We start from the raw sequence: 21777 nt of genomic DNA on the forward strand, positions 1-21777 counted from the left end.
GTTAGGCTCGGGGTTAGGGTTAGTAGGTTGTTAGTTGAAAAGAGAGGGTTAGGGTTAGGGTCAGGGTCCGGGTTAGGGTTAGTAGGTTGTTAGTTGAAAAGAGAGGGTTAGGGTCAGGGTCAGGGTTAGGGTTAGTAGGCTGTTAGTTGAAAAGAGAGGGTTAGGGTTATGGTCAGGGTCAGGGTTAGGGTTAGTAGGTTGTTAGTTGAAAAGAGAGGGTTAGGGTTAGGGTCAGGGTCTGAGTTAGTAGGCTGTTAGTTGAAAAGAGAGGGTCAGGGTCAGGGTTAGTAGGCTGTTAGTTGAAAAGAGAGGGTCAGGGTCAGGGTTAGTAGGCTGTTAGTTGAAAAGAGAGGGTCAGGGTCAGGGTTAGTAGGCTGTTAGTTGAAAAGAGAGGGTTAGGGTTAGGGTCAGGGTCAGGGTTAGTAGGCTGTTAGTTGAAAAGAGAGGGTCAGGGTCAGGGTTAGTAGGCTGTTAGTTGAAAAGAGAGGGTCAGGGTCAGGGTTAGTAGGCTGTTAGTTGAAAAGACAGGGTCAGGGTTAGTAGGCTGTTAGTTGAAAAGAGAGGGTCAGGGTCAGGGTTAGTAGGCTGTTAGTTGAAAAGAGACTGATAGTCTGTAGATACAGTGCCTTCAGAAAGTATTCATACCCCTTTCCTTATTCCACATTTTGTTGCGCTACAGCCTCAATTCAACATTTATATTGTTTGTCCCCCATCTACACAACCTACTCCATGATGACAAAGTGTTGACAAAATGTTGGCAAAGTTATTGAAAATGAAATACTGAAATTTCTCATTTACATAATTATTACGTTGTAGGAGCACCTTTGGCAGCAGTTACAGCTGTGAGTCTTTCTGGGTAAGTCTCTAAGAGCTTTCCACACCTTGGTTGTGCAACATTTGTCCATTACTTTTTTTCAAAACTCTTCAAGCTCTGTCAAATTGGTTGTTGATAATTGCGAGACAATAATTTTTAGGTCTTGCCGTATATTTCCAAGCAGATTTAAGTCAAAACTGTAACTCAGCCACTCAAGAACATTCACGGTCTTCTTGGTAAGCAACTACATTGTAGATTTTGACCTTGTGTTTTAGGTTATTGTCCTGCTGAAATGTGAATTCATCTCCCAGTGTCTGGTGGAAAGCAGACTGAACCAGGTTTGCCTGTGCTTAGCTCCAGTCCGTTCATTTGTTATCCTGAAAAACTGCCCAGTCCTTAGTGATTACAAGCATTTCATTGCACGATGCAGACACCACTATAATTTAAAGTAGGGAGAGTGGTTGTATTGTGTTGTATTTCATTTGCCCCAAACAATACACTTTTGTATTCAGGACAAAAAGTTAATTGCTTTGCCACATTTTCTGCAGTATTACTTTAGTGCCTTGTTACAAACTGAAGGCATGTTTAGGGAAAATTGTATTCTGTACAGGCGTCCTTCTTTTCACTCAGTGAATCAGGTTAGTATTGTAGAGTAACTACAATGTTGTTGATCCATCCTCAGTTTTCTCCTATCACAGCCATTAAACTCTGTAACGAAACTCTGTAACTGTTTTAGTCACCATGGGCCTCATGGTGAAATCCCCGAGCGGTTGACTTCCTCTCCGACAACTGAGTTAGGAAGGACGCCTGTATCTTTGCAGTGACTGGGTGTATTGATACAAAGTGTAATTAATAACTTCACGATGCCTAAAAGGATATTCAATGCCTGCCTTTTTTACCAAATGTTTTATCCAATAGGTGGTCTTCTTTGCGAGCCATTGGAAGACATCGCTGGTCTTTGTGGTTGAATCTGTGTTTGAAATTCACTGCTCGACTCAGGGACCTTACACACAGAGTGCAACTTATTGTGCGACTTTTTAAGATTTTTTTTTTTTTTTTTACTCCTGAACGAATTTAGGCTTACCATAACAAAGCGGTTGGATACTTATCGACAAGACATTTAAGCTTTTCATTTTGAATTAATTTGTAAAAATGTCTAAAAACACAATTCTTCCACTTTGACGTTATTACCGAAAACCTGACGTTATTACAACAACAAACAAATCTCAATTGAATCCATTTTAAATCCAGTCTGTAACACAACAAAATGTGGGAAAAGTCCAGGGGTGTGAGTGCTTTCTGAAGGCACTATAGTCTATAGAGCATCTACAGATGGACTATCCAAATAAAGTGTAACCAAAAAAAAAATGAATATCCACTTACTGTTCATTCATTGTTAACGTATCAGCTATAATGGGTCTCTTTTAATGCATTTCTTTGACCAGTCAGGGTAATACTACAATTATCTACCTCCCACCACTCTCCCCTCTTTATCTCACAATAATTCTTCCTGCATCCCCTTCTGAACCTCTCTGCTCCTCTCTTATCCCTTCACCCCTCCTCCCTCCTCCCTCCTCCCTCTGTCTCTCCCACTGCTCTGCTCTTTATGCTTTGTTTTTATTCCGCCATTCAATTTCATCCTCAATCTAATCTCATTCGCTCTCCCTCCGTCCCATCCCCGCTCCTTCCCTCCCACGCTCTCCCATCTTATTGTCAGTTCGCAGCCCTCTCTCTCCTCTCTTTCTCCCTGGCTCGCTCTCTTTTTCTCATCACTCCCCCTTCTCCCCTCTCCCCCCCTCTCTTCCCTTGGCCCGACTCTAAAAGGGATCTGATGCGGCATCGTTTTACATGTAAATTGGATAATTGGTTATGGTGGTGTAATGCAGGGTAGAAATATCGGAGGCGGTTACACACAGCCGCAAACAACCCCCCCCACCACCACCACCACCACTAGGCCAGTCCGGTTTCCTTCTAATGAAGAAGCTGGCATCAGTAAGGCATGGGAGAATCTAATAAAGAGGGCACATACTAATGTAGCTCAAAAGAGAGTACATTAAAATCCGACTGAATGTTGTCTGATGTTTAAACAGCTAGTCATCCCCCCCAAACCCTCCATCCCTTCTCTCTCTCTCTCTCTCTCTCTCTCTCTCTCCTCTCTTTCCCTCTCTGCCTATCCTCTCGCTCTCTTTCCTGGCTTCTCTCTGTCGCTCTCTCTATCCCTGACTCCTCTCTGTCTGAATGCGTTAGCCATTATGAGTTTTCTTTGTTTCCGACACGGGAGACAAATCTACATTCAAATAGTCCGCAGCGTCTGGTTGTTTGTTCACCTCACAGTGTTCGGCATCAGAGGAAACACATGTAATGTCAATGACTGTGTCGCCATGACAACATGGCACTCACCAAGAGCGATCAGTGGCATTGCAGAGTTGAAGTGAATGCTAACATTGTCTTTTTTCATCAAATAAGAAAAGCAACATACGGTGGGATGAATAGTTCCATATTGGTCAGCAGATCTCTATTTTTTCCCCCCAAGCCATAAAAGGATCATTTGAATGTAGAATAGAGACCAAGGGCGTTTCCTACATTCATTTCTCTGTGCTTGGGTCAGTGTTCTCTTCGTGGACTTGCTTTGACGAATCGCGTGTGACCGTGATTGTGTGTAATAGGGTATGGGTGTGGGTGTCGTAAAAAAAGTAATGAAACCCTTTATGTCTTCTTCACACAGCCCTTCCTGTATAAGGCCCTCTAGCTCATTTGTATTGCATTGCATTACTTTGCATGCCATCATTGCCCGTTTTATGTACAGTAGCAACAGGATGGATATGAAAACCAACATAGCCCAAAGCCACACCATAGGGCTCCAGCCAGTCTGACCATGTGCCGGGATGCATATAATTCCTCCGACTGTATGATATTGAAAAACCCATCAATTATAAATCATAGTTCAGCTCATTTCTCTTGGGAAGTCAACGAGAGGGCAGTGTTTAAGGCGTAAATAAAAAATCTCATATTGTGTAGTAGGCTTTTTATGTGACAGCCTCGTATAAATAATGGCCAAAATAAATAGGAAAGTGGAAAATGAAATGAGGGCATCTTCAATCAACAATTGCTGCGTCATGAAAACAAGAAAGCGCTGCCGACAAATTCCAAATGCCTTTCGAAAGGACAGGAGAGAAAAACAAAACCGGTGTTGGGTTTTTTAACATTCTATCTGACTGGCGGCGTCCTCTGTGAATGGGGCTTTTAGGTGCAGTGTTGTCATGGTGACACAGAAGCATCTCAGACTCTGCAACAGACGGACTACCCCTAACAGCAAAATATTCCACATGAAAGCCAACAACTAGTGTGGTTTGCTTCATAGCTTGTACCCCTGATTATCAGAGTGGGGCTAGGAAGCCATTAGCACTCTCGATATCAAAGAGTTACAGATGCGTTGAAGATTAGGGAAAATGGCCTGCCTACCATACCTCTCTGCATACCGCAGTCGTTGCAAGTCCCAAACACTCACACACACTGCACAGTATCCATGTGATATTCAGAAACGACCTGCCTTTTTGTAGAACTCTGGTTACGCTAAAGCCCCTCTCTTGAGAGGCAAGTTCACATGTTTTGTTCATCAAGTCCTTGATTTATTTCATGTCACGTCGCTTGCCTGTAACTGTACATGGCTGGAACATAATAACAAGCAGCTCGGGACATAGGCACTACACTAGAGATCTCTAACAGCCCACCTGCAGCCTGCTGTCTCTCACCCTGCCACCCTGCCACTCTGCCACCCCGCCACTCTGCCACCCTGCCACTCTGCCACCCTGCCACTCTGCCACCCTGCCACTCTCCCCCTTCCATTTGTTGTATCTTTCAAGTACAAAGCTTGCAGCATGGAAGATACATGACAAAAGTATGTGGACGCCGGCTCATCGAACATTTCATTCCAAAATCATGGGCATTAACGTGGAGTTGGTCCTCCCCTTTGCTGCTATGGCAGCCTCCACTCTTCTGGGAAGGCTTTCGGCGAGATGTTGAAGCATTGCTGCGGGGACTTGCTGCCGTTCGGCAACAAGAGCATCGGTGAGGTCGGGCACTGATTTTGGGCAATTAGGCCTGGCTCACAGTCGGCGTTCCATTTCATCCCAAAGGCCAGTCAAGTTCTTCCACACCGATGTCAAAAAATCATTTCTCTATGGACCTTGCTTTGTGCACAGGGGGCATTGTCATGCTGAAACTGGAAAGGGCCTTCTCCAAACTTTTGCCACCAAGTTGGATGCATAGAATCGTCTAGAATGTCATTGCATGATGTAGCATTAACATTTCCCTTCACTGGAACTAAGAGGCCTAGCCTGAACCATGAAAAACAGCCCCAGACCATTATTCCTCCTCCACCAAACTTTACAGTTGGTACTATGCATTTGCACTGGTAGTGTTCTCCTGGCATCCGCCAAACCAAGATTCATCTGTCAGACTGGCAGATGGTGAAGTGTGATTCACCACTCCAGAGAACGCGTTTCCACTGCTCCAGAGTCCAGAGTCCTTTACACCACTCTCGCCGACGCTTGGCATTGCGCATGGTGATCTTATGCTTGTGTGCGGCTTCTCGGCCATGGAAACCCATTTCATGAAGCTCCCGACGAACAGTTCTTGTGCTGACTTTGCTTCCAGAGGCAGTTTGGAACTCGGTAGTGAGTGTTGCAACCGAGGGCAGATCATTTTTACACGCTACACGATTCAGCACTCGGCGTTCCCGTTCTGTGAGCTTATGTGGCCTACCCCTTTGCGGCTGACCTGTTGTTGCTCCTAGAAGTTTCCACTTCACAATAAGAGCACTTACAGTTGACCTGGGCAGTTCTATCAGGGCAGAAATTTGATGAACTGACTTGTTGGAAAGGTGGCATCCTATGATGGTGCCACATTGAAAGTCACTGAGGTCTTCAGTAAGGCCATTTTAATGCCAATTTTTGTCTATGGAGATTGCATGGCTGTGTGCTCGCTCTCTCTTTCTCTCTGCCACTCTCATTGCCTCCATTGTCACTTTCAGCTAAAAAATGAAGCTTGCTTCTCCATGTCTCAGTTTCTCAGTTTGTCTGTCTGTCTGTCTGTCTGTCTGTCTGTCTGTCTGTCTGTCTGTCATGCCCCTCTATTTCTCTCTGTTTCCCTGTTTCTATTTCTCTCTTTCTGTCTGCCATTCTCTCACTCCATTCCCTGTCTTCCAGGTTCTTCAGTAACATTACGCTGAGTGGCCGGGACTACTCGTTCAACAGTGACGGCTACCTGTCCAATCCAGTGCTGGATGTGATTTCCTACACCGAGGGGAAAGGCTGGGAGGAGGTCAGTGAGTTAGCCCGCTAGCCTCTAATTAGCTGACACGCTCGCTAACCACCATCCCACACCCCATCAAGTCTTGCTAACACATCCTCACACACACACACACACACTCTCCCCTCACCTTGCTAACCACACTAACCGCACTATAACAGTCCATCGGATGTGCCTACGTGTACCCCTCCTTCACGTTTTGGAAACCTTGTTAGCTTTCGTTAACAGGCTTAACTCGACGTCTAATGCTCTTGCCTCAGCTCTCCGTTCACTCCATTCCTGCTGTTTTCAACTAACCTTTCAGTACTCTGTGTTTACCCACGTCGTTGCCTCAAGGCCTAGCGATTCCATGGATATCCATTCACAACAACCAGAATTTGTTCAGCGTGAATCGTGATATACTCAACACGCCTTCATACGGTGGTAGAAAAAGTACCCAAACGTCATACTTGAGTAGAATTAAAGATGTCTTCGTAGAAAATGACTCAAGTAAAGGTGAATGTCATCCATTAAAATACTACTGGGTAAAAGTCTAAAATGATTAGGTTTTAATTATACATACGTGTCAAAAGTAAATGTAATTGCTAAAATATACTTAAGTGTCAAAAGTTCAACTATTAATAATGTCAAATTCCTTATATTAAGCAAACCAGATGGCAAGATGCTCTTGTTTTTTTAGGGATAGCCAGGGGCACACTCCAACACTCAGACATCATTTACAAACCAAGCATGTGTGTTTAGTGATTCCACCAGATCGTCCGTAGGGATGACCAGGGATGTTCAAGTGTGTGTCATTTTTCCTGTCCTGCTAAGCATTCAAAATTGAACTAGTACTTTTGGGTGTCAGGGAAAACGTATGGAGTAAAAAGTACATTATTTTCTTTAGGCGTGTAGTAAAGTAAAAGTTGTCCAAAATATAAATAGTCAAGTAAAGTATAGACACCCCCCAAAAAAACATCTTAAGTAGTACTTTAAAGTATTTTTTTTAAAAAAAAACGTAATTACTTTACACCACTGCCTCCATACTGTCAGTGTCAAGGTGGGCTAATCTGACCTAGTTGCAGCTGAACGATAACATGGTCCCTGCGGTGGGGCTCCTTCAGTTCATTTCCCATCTCCTCCGAGTATATTTACTGAGCGCTCTGGGCTCAGATCAGGTGAGGGGAGTGATCAAGCAGTGGATGATTGAGCTCTGGGACCAGTTTCTGACCCCAGACCATTATATGATGGGAAAGTCAGACCACGTATGATTTACAGTGCGTTCATAGTCTCCATTGTACTGTAACTTACTGTTCCCTATAGTATATCATAACCACAGTTCAAAATATGAAGATAATAATATACAAATGTAGGCCATTCCATGGTCGACATGTACACGTACTAATACATTGTAGCTGGTCATATTCGAACCGGACGACTTCAAGTGACCCCAGAAGGAGAACTGATGAATTGGTGCTTCAGAAAACAGTGACTTACTTCAATTAATTTGTGAATCACTTCAACACGGGTCGTGGTCGCTTCTGGTTTGAATTCCCCCCAGTATGCAGTCTCCTATGTTAGCCTGACCGCTGAGACACTGGAACACCCCCAAAGGGTTTAGTACAGGCCCCACTTACCACAGTGGTGAACAAAAGAGACACTGGAACACCCTCAAAGGGTTTAGTACAGGCCCCACTTACCACAGTGGTGAACAAAAGAGACACTGGAACACCCTCAAAGGGTTTAGTACAGGCCCCACTTACCACAGTGGTGAACAAAAGAGACACTGGAACACCCTCAAAGGGTTTAGTACAGGCCCCACTTACCACAGTGGTGAACAAAAGAGACACTGGAACACCCTCAAAGGGTTTAGTACAGGCCCCACTTACCACAGTGGTGAACAAAAGAGACACTGGAACACCCTCAAAGGGTTTAGTACATGCCCCACTTACCACAGTGGTGAACAAAAGAGACACTGGAACACCCTCAAAGGGTTTAGTACAGGCCCCACTTACCACAGTGGTGAACAAAAGAGACACTGGAACACCCTCAAAGGGTTTAGTACAGGCCCCACTTACCACAGTGGTGAACAAAAGAGACACTGGAACACCCTCAAAGGGTTTAGTACATGCCCCACTTACCACAGTGGTGAACAAAAGAGACACTGGAACACCCCCAAAGGGTTTAGTACATGCCCCACTTACCACAGTGGTGAACAAAAGAGACACTGGAACACCCTCAAAGGGTTTAGTACATGCCCCACTTACCACAGTGGTGAACAAAAGAGACACTGGAACACCCTCAAAGGGTTTAGTACAGGCCCCACTTACCACAGTGGTGAACAAAGAGACACTGGAACACCCTCAAAGGGTTTAGTACATGCCCCACTTACCACAGTGGTGAACAAAAGAGACACTGGAACACCCTCAAATGGTTTAGTACAGGCCCCACTTACCACAGTGGTGAACAAAAGAGACACTGGAACACCCTCAAAGGGTTTAGTACAGGCCCCACTTACCACAGTGGTGAACAAAAGAGACACTGGAACACCCTCAAAGGGTTTAGTACATGCCCCACTTACCACAGTGGTGAACAAAAGAGACACTGGAACACCCTCAAAGGGTTTAGTACAGGCCCCACTTACCACAGTGGTGAACAAAAGAGACACTGGAACACCCTCAAAGGGTTTAGTACATGCCCCACTTACCACAGTGGTGAACAAAAGAGACACTGGAACACCCTCAAATGGTTTAGTACAGGCCCCACTTACCACAGTGGTGAACAAAAGAGACACTGGAACACCCTCAAAGGGTTTAGTACAGGCCCCACTTACCACAGTGGTGAACAAAAGAGACACTGGAACACCCTCAAAGGGTTTAGTACATGCCCCACTTACCACAGTGGTGAACAAAAGAGACACTGGAACACCCTCAAAGGGTTTAGTACAGGCCCCACTTACCACAGTGGTGAACAAAAGAGACACTGGAACACCCTCAAAGGGTTTAGTACATGCCCCACTTACCACAGTGGTGAACAAAAGAGACACTGGAACACCCTCAAAGGGTTTAGTACATGCCCCACTTACCACAGTGGTGAACAAAAGAGACACTGGAACACCCTCAAAGGGTTTAGTACAGGCCCCACTTACCACAGTGGTGAACAAAAGAGACACTGGAACACCCTCAAAGGGTTTAGTACATGCCCCACTTACCACAGTGGTGAACAAAAGAGACACTGCGTCGCAGAAAGGTTTCCTTTTTCCACCTCGCGCTCCAGATACTTCCTAAGTGTCTCTGAATGATCTCCCGCAGGTTGGCACGTGGCAGAACGGTGTTCTGGATCTCATCATTCAGCCCTTTTCACGCTACGGCTCCTTCCTCAAGCCGCTGGATGACACCCAGCACCTCAAGGTGGTCACCCTGGAGGAGAGGCCCTTTGTCATTGTGGAGCCAGCCGACCCAGGCACCAACTCCTGCATCCGGGACTCGGTGCCCTGCAGACTACCGCTCAACATCACCAAGTAAGGCCTGCTACTGGGACGGATGTTTTACCATGACCGGCCGTGGTCTAACCATGCAGATGTTTTACCATGACCGGCCGTGGTCTAACCATGCAGATGTTATACCATGACCGACCGTGGTCTAACCATGCAGATGTTTTACCATGACCGACCGTGGTCTAACCATGCAGATGTTATACCATGACCGGCCGTGGTCTAACCATGCAGATGTTTTACCATGACCGACCGTGGTCTAACCATTCAGATGTTATACCATGACCGGCCGTGGTCTAACCATGCAGATGTTTTACCATGACCGACCGTGGTCTAACCATGCAGATGTTATACCATGACCGGCCGTGGTCTAACCATGCAGATGTTTTACCATGACCGGCCGTGGTCTAACCATGCAGATGTTTTACCATGACCGGCCGTGGTCTAACCATGCAGATGTTTTACCATGACCGGCCGTGGTCTAACCATGCAGATGTTTTACCATGACCGGCCGTGGTCTAACCATGCAGATGTTTTACCATGACCGGCCGTGGTCTAACCATGCAGATGTTTTACCATGACCGGCCGTGGTCTAACCATGCAGATGTTTTACCATGACCGGCCGTGGTCTAACCATGCAGATGTTTTACCATGACCGACCGTGGTCTAACCATTCAGATGTTATACCATGACCGGCCGTGGTCTAACCATGCAGATGTTTTACCATGACCGGCCGTGGTCTAACCATGCAGATGTTATACCATGACCGGCCGTGGTCTAACCATGCAGATGTTTTACCATGACCGACCGTGGTCTAACCATGCAGATGTTTTACCATGACCGACCGTGGTCTAACCATGCAGATGTTTTACCATGACCGGCCGTGGTCTGACCATGCAGATGTTATACCATGACCGACCGTGGTCTAACCATGCAGATGTTTTACCATGACCGGCCGTGGTCTAACCATTCAGATGTTATACCATGACCGGCCGTGGTCTAACCATGCAGATGTTTTACCATGACCGACTGTGGTCTAACCATGCAGATGTTTTACCATGACCGGCCGTGGTCTAACCATGCAGATGTTTTACCATGACCGGCCGTGGTCTAACCATGCAGATGTTTTACCATGACCGACCGTGGTCTAACCATTCAGATGTTATACCATGACCGGCCGTGGTCTAACCATGCAGATGTTTTACCATGAGCGGCCGTGGTCTAACCATGCAGATGTTTTACCATGACCGACCGTGGTCTAACCATGCAGATGTTATACCATGACCGGCCGTGGTCTAACCATGCAGATGTTTTACCATGACCGACCGTGGTCTAACCATGCAGATGTTTTACCATGACCGGCCGTGGTCTGACCATGCAGATGTTATACCATGACCGACCGTGGTCTAACCATGCAGATGTTTTACCATGACCGGCCGTGGTCTAACCATTCAGATGTTACACCATGACCGGCCGTGGTCTAACCATGCAGATGTTTTACCATGACCATGCAGATGTTTTACCATGACCGCCGTGGTCTAACCATGCAGATGTTTTACCATGACCGACCGTGGTCTAACCATGCAGATGTTTTACCATGACCGGCCGTGGTCTAACCATGCAGATGTTTTACCATGCCCGACCGTGGTCTAACCATTCAGAAGTTTTACCATGACCTAACCATGCAGATGTTTTACCATGACCGACCGTGGTCTAACCATGCAGATGTTTTACCATGACCGACCGTGGTCTAACCATGCAGATGTTATACCATGACCGGCCGTGGTCTAACCATGCAGATGTTATACCATGACCGGCCATGGTCTAACCATGCAGATGTTATACCATGACCGGCCGTGGTCTAACCATGCAGATGTTATACCATGACCGGCCGTGGTCTAACCATGCAGATGTTATACCATGACCGACCGTGGTCTAACCATGCAGATGTTATACCATGACCGGCCGTGGTCTAACCATGCAGATGTTATACCATGACTGGCCGTGGTCTAACCATGCAGATGTTTTACCATGACCGACCGTGGTCTAACCATGCAGATGTTTTAACCATGACCAACATGTAACCAACATAGTTTAAATGTTGTAACTATCATAAGTGTAAACGGGAATTTCGTTCAAAAATCGTGGTCGGCCATGTTGATCCTCATTATTCATATAGTTTATTGAGAGTGTGTTTCATATACAATGCTTTCCTCCACACTAACTAAAAAGGACATAACTCCTAAAAGTATGATGTCACAGGGTTACATACCCTCTCCTCGAGCCATTCAGGGAAAATAATTGGAAAGAATTTGTAAAGATTTAGCATCTGAATTGTGGTAAATAAATAATAAAGCCTTTGAACTTAAAAATGTCTTTATATGCTGAAGTGTACAAAACCTTAGGAACAACTGCTCTTTCCATGACATAGACTGAAGAAGGATTTTTAAGCCTTGAGACAACTGAGACATGGATTGTGCATATCTGCCATTCAGAGGGTGAACGGGCAAGACAAAAGACTTAACTGCCTTTGAACAGGGTGAATGGTAGTAGGTGCCAGGCGCACCGGGTTAAGTGTGTCAAGAACTGCAACGCTGCTGGGTCTTTCATGCTCAACAGTTTCCCATGTGTATCAAGAATGGCCCCCCACCCAAAAGACATCCAGCCAACATGACACAACTGTGGGAAGCATTGGAGTCGACATGGGCCAGCATCCCTGTGGAACACTTTCGACGTCTTGTGGAGTCCGTGCCCCGACGAATCGAGGCTGTTCTGAGGGCAAAAGGGGGTGCAACTCAATAATAGGAAGGTGTTCCTAATGTTTTGCACACTCATAACATGATCATTTGAAATATTAAAAGGTTCCAAACAAAACCTCAAATGTGAACTTTTTGATTGAAGTTTCCCCTTAGAGTAACTTTTTGATTGAAGTTTCCCCTTAGAGTAACTTTTTGATTGAAGTTTCCCCTTAGAGTAACTTTTTGATTGAAGTTTCCCCTTAGAGTAACTTTTTTGGATGCAGCTTAGTCTAACCGGTAAACACGTGCTTTGCCCGTTTTACTTATTGACATCCTGTGTATTCTCTCTGGTCCTCTTTTATAAACTCTCACTTAGTGTTTCACAGTCTGCTCTGGTCTCTAACGGTCTGATGAGTGTGTTGTGTGTTCCGCCAGTCTGTCTCTGATGCCTGGTAACAAGGCCCGCTGAAAGGTCCATCAATTTGATTTGCTCGGGGAGATTGGCCCATTTTAATCAGCCTACTTTGAACATTCCATTAGAATCTTAAAAACTACACTGGTGGGTTATCACAGTGGCCATACAGGGAGGGATCACACATTGATATTTGCCCAGATAAATGTAGCTTTTGATCTACCATCAGGCCTTTTCTGTCAACTTACCTGTTGTAAAGCTACATGCTTGGAAAGAGTCCACGTATGTCCTGTTAAATCTCCTTGTCCCCTGCTGAGGGTAAACCACACAGAAAAATAGTGTTTAATCCTGTTTTAATGCAGTCCTCCTGTCTGTCCTGATGTGCCTCCCCTCTCTAAAACTGAGCAGTCCAACTACAGGCAGTATTGATCCAGCTACTACAGCTCTTGCTAATAATTCATACATTCCTCCTTGCCCTACTGTGTCTCCCTTCTGTTTCTCTCTCTCTCCTCTGCCTCTTGTCTCTACCCTCTCCCTCCTTGTCTTTCTCTCCTTCCCTCCCCCTCTCTCTCTCTGTAACCACAGTGTGCCGGTGGATGAGAAATCGTCGAAGCACTGCTGCAAAGGCTTCTGCATTGACGTCCTCAAGCGATTGGCCAAAATAGTGGGCTTCTCCTATGACCTCTACCTGGTGACCAATGGCAGACACGGGAAGAGGGGGAGTGATGGGCAGTGGAATGGCATGGTCGGGGAGGTCAGGGGTCATGCATTTCTTCTTCTCCTTTTCTTTTCCTATTCAAAAACCTATTCAAGGGGTACCATGCAATTCCTCCTCGAAATCCCCTAAAAGTAAATGTGGAGACAGAATGAGACTAAGAACTGTCAAATAGATTAGTATTCCCATGGAAGAGTAAGTGGAGTGTTTGGCTTGGAGTCTTGGGCAGATGCCTCGTTATTTCCAGGGAAGCCAATCCCCCTCTGAGGGCCGGGATTAATACGGGTGGTTAACAGAGAAGGGGATGTTATATACCAACACGGCTAAGGGTGTGTTGTTGTACTTACACAGCCACCGGGTGCTAGGCTCCTTCTACGAGGTGCCGGTGTCCCTTTTCTCTCGCCGCGAGGCTCCACAGTCGCTCAATTCGCTCTCGGATCTCGTTACCGTAACCATTTCACTACTGAGACAGCTGGAAGTGAGTGCCTGTGAACGTGAATGGGACCGTTTTTTTTCTGTTCCTAACTGCAGTTCCCCTCCCGCCCACCAGGTGGTTTATAAACGGGCCGACATGGCCATTGGCTCCCTGACCGTCAACAAGGAGAGGTCGGAGGTTGTGGAGTTCTCCGTGCCCTTCGTGGAGACAGGCATCAGCGTCATGGTCTCCCGTAGCAACGGCACCGTCTCGCCGTCGGCCTTCCTTGGTGAGCAGGGCTGACTAAGAGCTTATGAAGGGCATATGATGTGCTATGAAGGGCCTACGATGGGCTGTGAAGGGCTTCTGATGGGCTATGAAGGGTCTATGGTAACACACAACACCTGACATTCCAACCAACAAGGAAAACCTTGATTTCTCTCTCTTGGTTTAGTATCAAAGTTGTCAAGCAATGTTTCACAGGCTTCTCAAATAAAATCCATAAACCCATTCAGTATTCCAATGGGCTATGTCGCTCCTCGGTAATGAATGGTGAAAATATTTCAGAGTAAAATATGTCTCTAAGGTAACGCCTCGACATTTCAAATCGCCTTAGCGTAATTCTAGTCTTTGTTCAACCATGTAGAGAGACTCAGTCTGTTTTTCTTTTGAAGCCAGAAGGAGACTAGTATCAGCTAGATTTATGCCTTTACTAGACTATGGGGATACTTTATATATGAATGCTTCCGCTCAGTGTTTGACATCAATTGACACACTTTACCATGGCACTTAGAGATTTATTTTAAACTGCAAAACCCTTACTGCACTTTGTATACCAGGGTTGGCTGGCCTTCTCTAGTCACTCGTAGGCTCAGTCACTGGTATACTCTTGGGTTTACCACCTTTTTATTTGGGCATTTTTATTGTTCAGAAATGTGGTGGGTCGTCTCTTCGTTCGCTGGACTTCATCCTGCTAACTGTTCCAAATGTCCGAACTGAATTTGGTAAAAGGGCTTTTATGTACTCTGCGCCATCGTCTTGGAACGCCTTACAAAATACTTTTAAACTGGAAGAACTTGTCCCGATTGGTGTTTTTAAATCACTGATGAAGGATTTTGAGGCTGATTCCCTGACCTGTCAATGTTTTTAATTTGCTGTTTTATTTACATTTTGTTATACTCTTGTGAATTCAATGGTTTTTACTAGATTACATGTAGTTTTTCATGCTGTCTGTCTGTAGTTTTTTGTAATGACTTGGTGCTGCCTATCTTGGCCCGGGCGCTCTTGAAAAAGAGATTTTAATCTCAATGAGCCCTTCCTGGTTAAATAGTCTGCAAACAAGGCAGACATTTTAATCCTACAGCTGTCGATTGAAACGGGATGGTACATTTAAATCTGCAGCCGGATCTTAGATTATACAGTGTGAAATGCACCGAGGTAATGGCAGCTCATTAGATATGACTCAGTAGTACACAGCAATCTGGCCATTGGAGACTGCTGTGCTGGACATAAAACGAGCTAGTTCAGGTATGAAGTCAAACAACACAGACTGGATGTAGTCTTAGTTTCAGACACTCAAACAACACAGGCTGGATGTAGTCTTAGTTTCAGACACTCAAACAACACAGACTGGATGTAGTGTTAGTTTCAGACACTCAAACAACACAGGCTGGATGTAGTGTTAGTTTCAGACACTCAAACAACACAGACTGGATGTAGTCTTAGTTTCAGACACTCAAACAACACAGGCTGGATGTAGTCTTAGTTTCAGACACTCAAACAACACAGACTGGATGTAGTGTTAGTTTCAGACACTCAAACAACACAGACTGGATGTATTCTTAGTTTCAGACACTCAAACAACACAGGCTGGATGTAGTCTTCGTTTCAGACACTCAAACAACAGAGGCTGGATGTAGTCTTCGTTTCAGACACTCAAACAACACAGGCTGGATGTAGTCTTAGTTTCAGACACTCAAACAACACAGACTGGATGTAGTCTTAGTTTCAGACACTCAAACAACACAGACTGGATGTAGTCCTAGTTTCAGACACTCAAACAACACAGGCTGGATGTAGTCTTAGTTTCAGACACTCAAACAACAAAGGCTGGATGTAGTCTTAGTTTCAGACACTCAAACAACACAGACTGGATGTAGTCTTAGTTTCAGACACTCAAACAACACAGGCTGGATGTAGTCTTAGTTTCAGACACTCAAACAACACAGACTGGATGTAGTGTTAGTTTCAGACACTCAAACAACAGACTGGATGTAGTCTTCGTTTCAGACACTCAAACAACAGAGGCTGGATGTAGTCTTAGTTTCAGACACTCAAACAACACAGGCTGGATGTAGTCTTCGTTTCAGACACTCAAACAACACAGACTGGATGTCGTCTTAGTTTCAGACACTCAAACAACACAGGCTGGATGTAGTCTTAGTTTCAGACACTCAAACAACACAGGCTGGATGTCGTTTCCCCCCTGAATGATTCATGTCAGACTTATATCTGTCTGTCAACGAAGATTTAGTAGACAGTCTGGACATGTTCTGTATCCAATGGCCACCTAGAAGTTTTTTTTTTTTTTTTTTTACCCCAAGGCCATTTAGTCTGAATCAAGGGTCACTGATTTGATGGTAACCTAAGGGTCATTGGTTTGCTCTTAGTGTGTATTAGCTGGCCAGAGCCCAGAGTAATCTCTTGCCAAGAAAATCTTGGCTCTTCAAGCCTGCCTCTTTTTGTAAGGCTGTTTTCTTGAGACCTTCAACCATTTTCTCAACCATCTTGTTTTGACCTTAGTATTTTTGATATTGTAGGTTACTCCTCTATGACTAAGGTCAGACAGAATCTGAACCTCCAACAATGATTTAAAGACCATCCAGTCTGTGTTCCCGGTTCCTCTTGTGTAATAACAAAAACGGCTTCATTTCATTACCATGCAATCACAGAGCAATGGCTTCATTACTTTGTAATAAACATTAATAATTAGTTACGTCACAGGTATCCAATCAACATCGTGTTGCCACAAAACAATCCCTTTAAATGCCTGTCTTTACCTATTTTTTTAAAAATGTATATTTTACCTTTTATTTAACTAGGCAAGTCAGTTAAGAACTGACGGCCTAGGAACAGTGGGTTAACTGCCTTGTTCAGGGGCAGAACGACAGATTTTTACCTTGACGGCTTGGGGATTCGATGGCACGAGTGTAGTGGTTTGAGAATGGCTTTTTTTGGTTGAATTCCCTCCTTGGCTATGTTCCAATGTCAATGCTAGCATACCACTTAGAATGCATGCCTGTAATCTGTCTGTATTGTTAAACACACATCACTTGTTAGTTTTTACATGGCCCAGCAACCCTCTATCATACACAAATGCTCCACCACACACACTTATATATTTAATAAGGCTAGTAAATGCTCAATGTGCATCCACTCTTGGATCGAAACTTTGTCCATTTACAAGCCGTATTAAAGGGATGAGGTCGAGCGACAGTCTAATGCGTGTCCAATACATTGTCTGTGTCCCAATGGCACCCTGTTACCTATGTAGTGTACTACTTTTGACGGAGGGCTCAATGGGCTCTACCAAAAAAGTAGTGCACTACAGTGGGGTCCCAAATTATTGACACCCTTGATAAATATGAGCGATTAATGATTGTATAAAATAAATAATTGAAATACTGAGCTATATTGTATTTAAAAATATATATATATTGACACCCCTAAAGGTTCTTATAAATACAAACGAGTCAAAAGTTGAGTATTTGGTCCCATAATCCTAGCATGCAAGGACTGCATTATGCTTTACAAACTTGTTGGATGCATTTGCAGTTCGTTTTGGTTGCATTTCAGGTGATTATTGTGTCATTTCGGAGTCACTTTTATTGTAAATAAGAATATAATATGTTTCTAAACACTTCTACATTCATGTGGATGCTACCATGATTAGGGACAATCCTGAATGAATCGTGAATAATGATGAGTGAGAAAGTTACAGTGGGTCAAAGATCTATAACCCCAAGACATGCTAACCTCCCCTGTTGTTGGTAATGGTGTAACTTTCTCACTCATCATTATTCACGATTCATTTAGGATTATCCACATTAACGTAGAAGGGTTTAGGAACATATTCTATTCTTATTTACAATAAAAGGGAATCCAAAATGACACATTACAATATTTACAATGGATTTCTATTGGGCACAAAACAATCTGAAACAAAACCAAAATGCAAAATGTCTCCAACAAGTTCATAGAGTCACACGCTTTGTGTAGACGTTGTGTGCTAGGAATATTTGGACCCAATGTAGAATATGGGATCAAATGTAGAAAAATGTTGAAAGTATTTTATTTTATACTAATACTGCTAAGAGAAAGAGATTTTGTTTAACAAGTCATGTTTTTTTTCTCAAAAAGGTAGGGGGCAAAATGATTCACACCCCTAAATATTATTTTAAATAAAGTAGTCAAAGGTTTAGTAACCCTTGACTACTTTATTTACAAGAATATTTAGGGGTGTCAATCATTTTGCCCCCTATCTTTTTGAGAAAAAAGGTTTGACTTACTAAATATTTTTCTCTAAGCATAATTACCCAATTTTTGGGAGCATACAATATAGCTCACGGTTCTGATTATTTATTTAATGCAATCATTATTGCTCATCTTTATCAAGGGTGTCGATCATTTCGGACCCAACCATATATAGGACATTTTAGGGTACCATTTGGGAAGCGTCAATAGCTTCATTCTAAGTAGCAAGCTAGCAATATCCTTGGAACAGAACCCTTGTCTTTCTGATGCGATGTTTCAGAACCATACAGCCCAGCTGTGTGGGTGATGATGTTCGTCATGTGCCTCTCCGTGGTCGCTGTCACAGTCTTTATTTTCGAGTTCTTCAGTCCCGTCGGCTACAACCGCAGCCTGCAAAGTGCAAAGAGTAAGTCATTTATTACAGTATGGTCATTATTATTTCAGGTTATCACCATTGAAGCAATTGAAGTAGTCGGGATGAGTTTACATACCAGTGTGAGTAGTACCCTGGGGATGTTTCTATTCCATTCAATGTCCATTTCTCTCTCTCCCTGTCTCTCTCTCTCTCGCTCTCTCTCATTGTCTCTCCCACTCCCCCCTCTCTCTTCCCCCCGACCTCTCTCTATCCAGAGACAGGGGGCTCTAAATTCACCATAGGGAAGTCTATCTGGCTGCTGTGGGCGTTGGTCTTCAATAACTCAGTGCCTGTGGAGAACCCCAGAGGAACCACCAGTAAGATCATGGTGCTGGTGTGGGCCTTCTTTGCGGTCATCTTCCTGGCCTCCTACACGGCCAACCTGGCAGCCTTCATGATCCAGGAGGAGTACATCGACACTGTGTCTGGCCTCAGCGACAAGAAGGTGTGTGAGCGAGGAGGCCGTTCTGATCCAAGGCCAAGATGGCTATAATGTATTTTTCCATAGCACAGTGACGCCTCAATTCTTCACACTTCTCCCAATGTGTGCACTTGCACATTACCGGTCTATGGATTTAAAAGCATTGCGTTGGGGAAGGCAGGACTGGATTCATGCGGGGGCTTACCAGGGCTGAAGCCCCTTGGCCCAGCCCCTTGGGGGGCCCAAGAGGAAGCAAACAATTATATATGTTTTACAGTTGAAATTTACATACACTTAGGTTGGAAATCATTCAAACTCATTTTTCAACCACTCCATACATTTCTTGTTAACAAACTATAGTTTTGGCAAGTAGGTTAGGACATCTACTTTGTGCATGACACAAGAAATCTTTCCAACAATTGTTTAGACAGATTATTTCACTTATAATTCACTGTATCACAATTCCAGTGGGTCAGAAGTTTACATACACTAAGAGAACCATGAGAAACACCATGAGAAAATCAAAAGAAATCAGTCAAGTCTTCAGAACAAAAAATGTGTAGACCTCCACAAGTCTGGTTCATCCTTGGGAGCAATTTCCAAATGCCTGAAGGTACCACGTTCATCTGTACAAACAATAGTACGCAAGTATAAACACCATATGACCACACAGCCGTCATACCGCTCAGGAAGGAGACGCGTTCTGTCTCCTAGAGATGAACGTACTTTGGTGCCAAAAGTGCAAATCAATCCCAGAACAACAGCAAAGGACCTTGTGAAGATGCTGGAGGAAACAGGTACAAAAGTATCTGTATCCACAGTAAAATTAGTCCTATTTTGACATAACCTGAAAGGCTGCTCAGCAAGGAAGAAGCCACTGCTCCAAAACTGCCATCAAAAAGCCAGACTACGGTTTGCAACTGCACAGGGGGACAAAGATTGTACTTCTTGGAGAAATGTCCTCTGGTCTGATGAAACAAAAATAGAACTGTTTGGCCATAATGACCATTGTTATGTTTGGAGGAAAAGGGGGGAGAACACCATCCCAACCATGAAGCATGGGGGTGGCAGCATCATGTTGTGGGGGTGCTTTGCTGCATGAGGGACTAGTGAACTTCACAAAATAGTTGGCATCATGGGGAGGGAAAATTATGTGGATATATTGAAGCAACATCTCATGACATCAGTCAGGAAGTTAAAGCTTGGTCACAAATGGGTCTTCCAAATGGACAATGACCCCAAGCATACTTCCAAAGTTGTGGCAAAATGGCTTAAGGACAACAAAGTCAAGGTATTGAGTGGCCATCACAAAGCCCTGACCTCAATCCTATAGAAAATGTGTGGGCAGAACTGAAAAAGCATGTGCGAGCAAGGAGGCCTACAAACCTGACTCAGTTACACCAGCTCTGTCAGGAGGAATGGGCCAAAATTCACCCAACTTATTGTGGGAAGCTTGTGGAAGACTACCTGAAACGTTTGACCCAAGTTAAACAATTTAAAGGCAATGCTACCAAATACTAATTGAGTGTATGTAAACTGCTGACCCACTGGGAATGTCAATAAAAGCTGAAATAAATCATTATCTTTACTATTATTCTGACATTTCACATTCTTAATTCCTAAAACAGGGAATTTTGACTAGGATTAAATGTCAGGAATTGTGAAAAACTGAGTTTAAATGTATTTGGCTAAGGTGTATGTAAACTTCCGACTTCAACTGTATATATGTATACAGAACAGAAATATAAACGCAACATATAAAGTGTTTGTCCCATGTTACATCAACTGAAATAAGAGATCCTGGAAATTTTCCATACGGACAAAAATCTTATTTCTCTCCAATTTTGTGGACAAATTTGTTTACATCACTGTTATTGAGCATTTTAACTTTGCCAAGATACTCCATCCACCTGAAAGGTGTGTAATATCAAGAAGCTGATTAAACAGCATGATCATTACACAGGTGCACCTTGTGTTGGGGACAATAAAACGGCACTCTAAAATGTGCAGTTTTGTCACACAACACAATGCCACTGAAGTCTCAAGTTTTGAGGGAGCGTGCAATTGGCATGCTGACTGCAGGAATCTTCACCAGAGGTGTTGCCAGAGAATTGAATGTTCATTTCAATATCATAAGCCACCTCCAACAGGTTTTTTCCCCCACGCCAGCCCAGGACCTCCACATCTGGCTTCTTCACCTGTGGGATCATCTGAGACCAGCCACCCGGACAGCTGATGAAACTGAGGAGTATTTCTGTTTGGATTGGCTGGGCCTGGCTCTCCAGTGGGTGGGTCTATGCCCTTCTAGGCTCACCCATGGCTGTGCCCCTGCCCAGTCATGTGAAATACTATAGATTTGGGCCTAATGAATTGATTTCAATTGACTGATTTCCTTATATGAACTATAACTCAGTAAAGTCGTTGAAATTGTTGTATTTTGCGTTTATATTTTTGTTCAGTATTAGTATATATATTTTGGGCCTAAGCCCAAGATGCAAAAAAAAAAAAACACAAATAAAATTGCATTATTTT

The 21777-nt window shown here is 44.1% G+C and overlaps 1 protein-coding gene across 1 annotated transcript in view; it reads left to right on the plus strand.

Annotated features, from left to right (window-relative positions):
• LOC115128770 (glutamate receptor ionotropic, NMDA 2D-like) overlaps nt 1–21777 on the plus strand; it is a 47409-nt gene that overhangs the window by 14021 nt on the left and 11611 nt on the right. The window contains exons 4-9 of the mRNA XM_065018121.1: nt 6022–6136; nt 9415–9623; nt 13332–13500; nt 14012–14165; nt 18690–18815; nt 19040–19269. Coding sequence (XP_064874193.1) covers nt 6022–6136; nt 9415–9623; nt 13332–13500; nt 14012–14165; nt 18690–18815; nt 19040–19269 — 1003 coding nt within the window. The remainder of the gene's footprint in view (nt 1–6021; nt 6137–9414; nt 9624–13331; nt 13501–14011; nt 14166–18689; nt 18816–19039; nt 19270–21777) is intronic.

This window comes from Oncorhynchus nerka, linkage group LG4, assembly GCF_034236695.1.
Source record: "Oncorhynchus nerka isolate Pitt River linkage group LG4, Oner_Uvic_2.0, whole genome shotgun sequence".
Taxonomy (NCBI): Eukaryota; Metazoa; Chordata; class Actinopteri; order Salmoniformes; family Salmonidae; genus Oncorhynchus; species Oncorhynchus nerka.